Source organism: Chiloscyllium plagiosum, chromosome 32 (assembly GCF_004010195.1).
Source record: "Chiloscyllium plagiosum isolate BGI_BamShark_2017 chromosome 32, ASM401019v2, whole genome shotgun sequence".
Taxonomy (NCBI): domain Eukaryota; kingdom Metazoa; phylum Chordata; class Chondrichthyes; order Orectolobiformes; family Hemiscylliidae; genus Chiloscyllium; species Chiloscyllium plagiosum.
Window position 1 is genome coordinate 33297326 of NC_057741.1, and position 7448 is coordinate 33304773.

At 41.4% G+C, this 7448-nt stretch overlaps 1 protein-coding gene across 8 annotated transcripts in view; it reads left to right on the forward strand.

Annotated features, from left to right (window-relative positions):
• ccser1 (coiled-coil serine-rich protein 1) overlaps positions 1-7448 on the forward strand; it is a 1299391-nt gene that overhangs the window by 811295 nt on the left and 480648 nt on the right. For all 8 annotated transcript variants that reach the window (XM_043674391.1, XM_043674392.1, XM_043674396.1 and 5 more), the window contains one exon: positions 6394-6474. In XM_043674391.1, coding sequence (XP_043530326.1) covers positions 6394-6474 — 81 coding nt within the window. The remainder of the gene's footprint in view (positions 1-6393; positions 6475-7448) is intronic.

The following is a 7448-nucleotide window of genomic DNA, read 5'->3' on the forward strand; positions in this document are numbered from 1 at the left end:
TTTTTGCAGTGGTCTACCATGGGGAACCTTATCAAACGCCTTACTAAAATCCATATACACCTCATCTACTGCTTTCCCCTCGTCCACCTCCTTCGTCACCTTTTCAAAGAATTCAATAAGGTTTGTGAGGCACGTCTTGCCCTTCACAAAACCATGCTGACTATCCTTGATCACATTATTCCTATCCAGATGTTCATAAATCCTATCCCTTACAATTCTCTCTAAGATTTTGCCCACAACAGAAGTGAGACTCACCGGCCTATAGTTACTAGGGTTATCCCTACTCCCCTTCTTGAACAAGGGAACCACATTTGCTATCCTCCAGTCTTCTGGCACTATTCCTTTAGACAACGAGGACATAAAAATCAAGGCCAATGGCTCTGCAATCTCCTCCCTTGCTTCCCAGAGACTCCTAGGATAAATGCCATCAGGCCCAGGGGACTTGTCTATTTTCACCCTTTCCAGAATTTCCAACACCTCTTCCCTACATACCTCAAAGCTATTCATTCTACTTAATTGTGACTCAGTACTCACATTGACAACAATGTCCTGTGTGAATACTGACGAAAAGTATTCATTCAGTGTCTCCCCAATCTCTTCAGCCTCCACACGCAACTTCCCACTACTATCCTTGACTGGACCTATTCCTACCTCTGTGAGAAAAAATATTCTTCCATTATCTGTGTTAAATGGGTGACCCTCTAATTTTGTTTGCTCCCACGAGATGAAACAGCCACTCCACATCCACCCTGTTAAGACCTCTCAGGATCTTCTTTGTTTCGATCAAGTTGCTCACTCTCTTAAACTCCAGTGGATATAAACCAAACCTGTGACTGCCTCTCGAGTTTCACTAGATTGATTTCATAGATGAGGGGTTTATCTTATGAAGAGAAACCAAGCAGTTTAGGCGTGCTTTCTGGAATTTAGAAGAATGAGAGGAGATCTAATTGAGGTTTTTAATCATGCTAAAAGGGATTGATATAGTACAGTTATAAAGGATGTTTCCCCCTCATGTGGAGCAATCTAGAAGAAGGGGGTCATCATTTTAGGATAAATGATAGCAGATTTTGAACAGAGAAGCAAAGAGGTTTTCTCTCAGAGTCATGGATATGTGAAGTTCACTACCCCAAAATGTATTGGATGCTGTATCATGAAATAAATTTAAGGAGGAGGTAGATTTTAAATTAGTAATGGGTTGAAGAGTTATGGAGAACAAATGGTAAAGTGGAATTGAGGCCAAGATGAGAATATTGAAGCAGGCTGGAAGGGCTGAATTGCCGACTCTTAGTTCTTATGTTCATGAGAACTAACAGTTCCAGGTGTTAGTCTAGTACACAAAAACAAATTGCCAATGGAATGCTGATCTTTACATGGAGAGGGTTAGAATACAAATGGGTAGAGGTCATGCTTCAGCTAATCTACCTTAATAATAGCATCCAACATCAAGCCTGTCTCATGTCAACTGCTTAATGATTGTATTATATGTCTACAGAACATCAGAAGGACTTAAAACTAAAAACATGGAAAGTTAAAGTTAAATAATGCTTATTTGGAAAGGAAATTTAGCCTTGGTTATTCAGCTCCTTGTTTTATGAGTCCTTTTGTCAAGACTGTATATTGATAGAGCAAATTCTTGACTAATGAGGGACTCAAAGAGGGTAGGTAGGAAAGTGGAATTGAAGCCACAAGCAGATCAGCCATGATCTTCCCAAAAGGTGAAGCATGTTGAATGGCCTAATCTTGCTCCTAATTTGTCAGCTTGGTTTTGTGTTAAAAGAAAGTTTAAAAAAAAGGAAAAATCATGGAGCTTTAACTCGAGCACACACCAGATGGGTCAGATGGCTTGTTTTCTGTGATGGGCCTTCCGTGTAGCATTGTACAAGATGGTCACATTCTCAAAGGAAATTGCCGATAATAAGAACTTCGTTAGTTTACTTTGTTCACTTGGGATCTTTCATGCTCATCGGCAAAAATGTATTGCTTGTGTGACTGTTTACATTGTTGACATATAAACAAGAAGCACAGAGCCCTTTTCTATTTGACAATTTCCTCATTTGTTTTGCCATCCAGTCTGTGTTGCACTTTCATCAACTCGGCAATGTGTTTTAAATGAGTTCATGTAGAAATGATACATATTTCCAAATACCATCAGGAAAATACAGCTTAATATCTAAGATCATCGCCAATGCACTCACGTACTGGAAATACTTAGGTAGATTATTTTTCAGGACATGCAAGTGCTAATGGAATAATGATTTGAGTTTCAGTAATGATAAAATGTTGCAGATAATGATGTACTTTACCCAACCGTAGGAACCCTCAGTGAATGTGATCACCTATTTTTTAGTACAGCTTAGATTAAATTCAGAGCAAATTATGTTCTCATTCCTCCCAAACAATTTCCTGAGCCAGGCACTGACATACTTACTGAGACGTAAAGGGTGATTTTTATCCTGTTGTAGGGCTTGCCCTGTTGTATGATTAAATACCATATTGGACACAATAAAATGAGGTCCTACTCAGAGAGACCCACCAAGTCCTACATTACAAAATGAGTCATAATCATTGAAAGGTACAACTGGGAACAGACCATTTGGTCCAATGTATCCATGCCGACCAGATATCTTCAGTTTCTCTAGTCCCATTTGTCATCATTTGGCCCATGTCCCTCTAAACCCTTTCTATTCATGTACCCATCCAGATGCCTTCTAAATGTTGCAATTGTATCCACTCCCACCACTTTTTGAGTGTACTCCTACTGCCCTTATCCTTCTCTAGTGATTTACTAGATCCCAGGTAGCTCTACTTCATATATGCCTCCTTTTTTCTTGAACAGAGCCTCAATTTTTCTAGTCATCCATTATTCCCTACACCTAGCAGCCTGGCCCTTTGCACTAATAGGAACATATTGTCTCTGAGCTCTCGTTATCTCGTTTTTGAAGGCCTCACACTTTCCAACTGTCCCTTTGCCTGTAAACAGCCTCCGGTAATCAGCTTTTGAAAGTTCCTATCTAATACCAGCAAATTAGCCTTACTCCAATTTAGGACCTTAACTTTTAGATAAGGTCTATCCTTTTCCATAACTATTTTAAAACTGAGAAAAATATGATCACTTACCCGAAAGTGCTCCTCCACTGATACCTCAGTCTTTTGCCTTGCCTTATTTCCCAAAAGAAGTTTTGCTGTTTCTCTAGTAAGTAGGTTCACATATTAAAGAAGAAAATTTTCTTGTACACTCTTGACAAATTCCTCTCCATCCAAGCCCTTAACAGTATGGCTCCCCCATCTATGTTAAAATTCCCTACCATTACAACCCTATTATTCTTACAAGTATCTGAGATCTACTTTTATATTTTCTACTCAATTTCCTACTGACAGCGGGGAGAGGTTTGTTCACTCTCATGACCACTGCTATTTAAATTAGAGGGTGGTACAGCAAAACCTGCAGAGGGGGAGAAATTGGGGTTCAAAGGAAGGTAAGCTTATTTTTCTATTTATGTTTATTTTCTTTCTAGGAACTTTATTCTCTCACGGCATGTATGCGTGTCAGTGGGAAAGCCAACATTTCTTTCCCATCCCAGAGTAATTCATAGAAATCGTAGAATCCCAACAGTGTGGAAACAGGCCATTTGGCCCAACAAGTCCACGTCGGCTCTCCGAAGAGTAACCCACCCAGACTCATTCCCCTTCTGTATTACTCTACATTTACCAACCTACATATCCCTGAACACTATGGGCAATTTAGCATGGCCAAGTCACCTAACCTGCATACCTTTGGACTGTTTAGACTAGACCCCCCTATAATCCCCCTATAGCAGATTCCCTTCCCCAAAAGATGGTAGTGAACCAGATGTGTGATTAATTTCAGAGTTACCTTTGTTGAGAATAATTTTGAATTTCATTTCTTTCCATTAAATTAGTTTAAAGTCCACCATCTGACATGGTGGGATTGAACCCATGCTCTAGATCATTAATGTGACCGCATTCCTCATCTGCATTATCAGTATGGTACCAACTCCTCTACATGTGTTGGGATTTGCAGCACTGTCTATCCAGTAGATGCAGTTAAAGCTGATGCACTGGATTCCAACAGCTCTGTTCCTACTGCCCTAACCAGGATGTCCCCCGAATGCCCTCCCCAACAGTTCACTTGAGCATGAGGAACTCTTCCTTGAGCATCCACTGGTGGTTCCACTTCTGCCTTCTGGTTTATCTCCAGCACGACATTGAATGAAAGCTATTGAAGTGAGGCTCACAATCTCCTGGACATTTTCTGCTGATGTTCTGAGGCTTCTCTGCCTGCTCCTCTCTCCTGTTAACCTTCCCCAGCACCATCACCCAATCTCTGTCTCCCTGTTACTTCAGGACCACACTGTTAACCTTTTGTTTGATCTTGACCCTAAGTTGTGGAATTACCTATCTAAACCTCTCTAACTTGCTGGGTTAGATTTTGTATGCTTCTGCTAGGTTTTTGGTTTTGGTGGTTGTTCGAAAGTGAGATGATACCTAATATAGGACTCAATGTCCAGTCCAAGACCTTACTATCCTAAGCTGACCCTTAGGCTATGGAGAGTGGACACCAAAATGAGGAGCCTGCCCACTGTACGTCAATAAACAATTAAAGTTAAGAGTTCATTTAAATCCCAATTGACCTGATAACACACAATCTGTGCTGTAACACTTGGCATGTTTTAAAAGACAGGGGAAGGAAGAGGGGCACTAACTTTAGGGGATGCCCTTATCTCATTAGGGGTTTGGAGGCCTTCCCTAGTGATCACAACAGGAAAACAGGAGAAACAATGACAGTAGTACTTTGAAGTCAATGTACTGGTTGTGTTGGAGCTCCATTTTGAAGTGTTTAAGGTAAGTCAGAGCAATGTGTGTCATTCACAAGTTTTGCTTCTGAGATTGTGACTCCTTTATTATAGAATCCCTACAGTGTGGAAACAGGCAATTTGGCACAACAAGTTCACACCAACCCTCTGAACATCATCCCATCCAGACCCATCCGCCTACCCTATCCATGTAACCTTGCATTTCCCATGGCTAACTGACACATCTCTGAATACCACGGGCAATTTAGCATGGCCAGTCCAACTAACTTGCACATCTTTGGACTTTGTTTCCTAACTCCCAGCTCTCTTAACTCCATCCTCCTTGACTCCTGTTTTCCCGAACTCCCGATGCTAGTTAAATCCTCACCACCCAACATCTCTGTGATACTCTCATCACCCTCCTCCAAGGTCTGCCTATAGCCCTTTCAATGTCCAATATTGAGTCCTTGGCACTACCAGAACAGTGGCAACTAGTGCAGCCAATCAGACTGACTTTCAATTGGGGCGGAGCGAGCAGTCTACACTCCCCACCCCACTGACACACAAAACGTGACCCTCTACAGTTGTGTAAAGTAATAGCTACAAGAAGGTCAATCTACGCCAAGGTACAGCTCAGCCCTTTCATTAATATATCAGAGCCACTGGATGGAGCATTGGTTGGTAGTTTGGGCAGACAGCAATTGGAGTCTTGTCCAGTCTCCTCACGAAGACGTGTGTCTTATGTATTTCTTGTTTTAACAGTTAATACACCTCTGTATTAATGTACTCTGTATACAGTTATGCTAAGCTGTAAGAAATCTTAGTCTAGATTAGAGTGGTGCTGGAAAAGCACAGCGGGTCAGACAGCATCCGAGGAGCAGGAAAATCGACGTTTCGGGCAAAAGCCCTTCATCAGGAATCGGATGCTGCCTGACCTGCTGTTCTTTTCCACCACTACTCTAATCTAGACTCTGATTTCCAGCATCTGCAGTCCTCACTTTTGCCTGTAAGAAACCTTATCTTGTTGCTGAAAGTAAGTGTTTCTTCTGCTGGGACTGATTCATATATAGTTTATCCTTCACAACAAACTACTATAAAGCCCCTAAACTAAAATAAGAAGGATGGAGGATTGTTGGAACCATTCTGCCAAAGGTACCCAGGCCTATCATCACCGTTCTAACATTTCACTGGCCTTTAAGGTGTCCTTTAAAACTTATCTGTTTGATGACTAACCTATTTTCACCCTGTTTGGCCCAGTATCTGCCTTTGAACTCTAACTTTCCTGTGAAGAAGACTGGAGTTGTTTATTGTACTTAGAGGAGATATATAACTTAAAGTAGTCATTGTTGAGCTCAAATAAAGCCTATAATGGGTGAACGTTTATAAACAGGAACCTCTTTTTCAGATTTACATTGCAGAAAGGGACCATATCAGTTTGCTATAGCTCATAGTAAAATCTAGTCAATCAATGCCCATCTATCACCGTTCCCACTAACTTACCTTTGATCCATCTGTGCTCATTAAATTTTAGCTTTATAGTTGCATCGATTCCAAATAATCTCTGTCTTTTCTTTCCTAGGATCTGAAAGATGAAAGTTCGCTTCTTCGGCTTCAATTGAAGGAGAAAGACGAACTGATCTCCCAACTTCGGGACGAACTTGTAAGTGGTAGATGCAGTGTTTATTTCAAACATTTGCACCTTCTGTCGGAATAATGAGTAGAGAGCTACATTGATGCTAGTAACATGGTTACCTGTCAACCTGCCAAAACTATTCAAAACATTTGGATAGAGAACTGGCTCAAAGGTAGAAGATAGAAGGTGGTCATGGAGCGTTGCTTTTCAGACTGGAGGCCTATGACCAGTGGAGTGCCACAAGGATCAGTTCTGGGTCATTTTCATCATTTTATATGAATGATGATGAGATAGCTTTGGCAAATAGAATTAAGGAGAATCTAAAGGGGTTTTACAAATATATTAAGGGCAAAAGGATAAATAGGGAGAGAATAGGGCCCCTCAAAGATCAGTAAGGCGGCCTTTGTGTGGAGCCACAGAAAATGGGGGAGATACTAAATGAATATTTTGCATCAGCATTTACTGTGGAAAAGGATATGGAAGATATAGATTGTAGGGAAATAGATGGTGACATCTTGCAAAATGTCCAGATTACAGAGGAGGAAGTGCTGGATGTCTTGAAATGGTTAAAAATGGATAAATTCGCAGGACCTGATCAGGTGTACCCAAGAACTCTGTGGGAAGCTAGAGAAGCGATTGCTGGGCATCTTGCAGAGATATTTGTATCATCGATAGTCACAGGGAGGTGCCGGAAGACTGGAGTTTGGCAAACGTGGTGCCACGGCTTAAGAAGGGCAGTAAAGACAAGCCAGGGAACTGTAGACCGGTGAGCCTGACCTCGATGGTGGGGAAGTTGTTGTAGGGAATCCTGAGGGACAGGATGTACATGTATTTGGAAAGGCAAAGACTGATTGGGGATAGTCAACATGACTTTGTGCGTGGGAAATCATGTCTCACAAGCATGATTGAGTTTTTTGAAGAAGTAACAAAGAAGATTGATGAGGGCAGAGCAGTAGATGTGATCTATATGGACTTCAGTAAGGTGTTCGACAAGGTTCCCC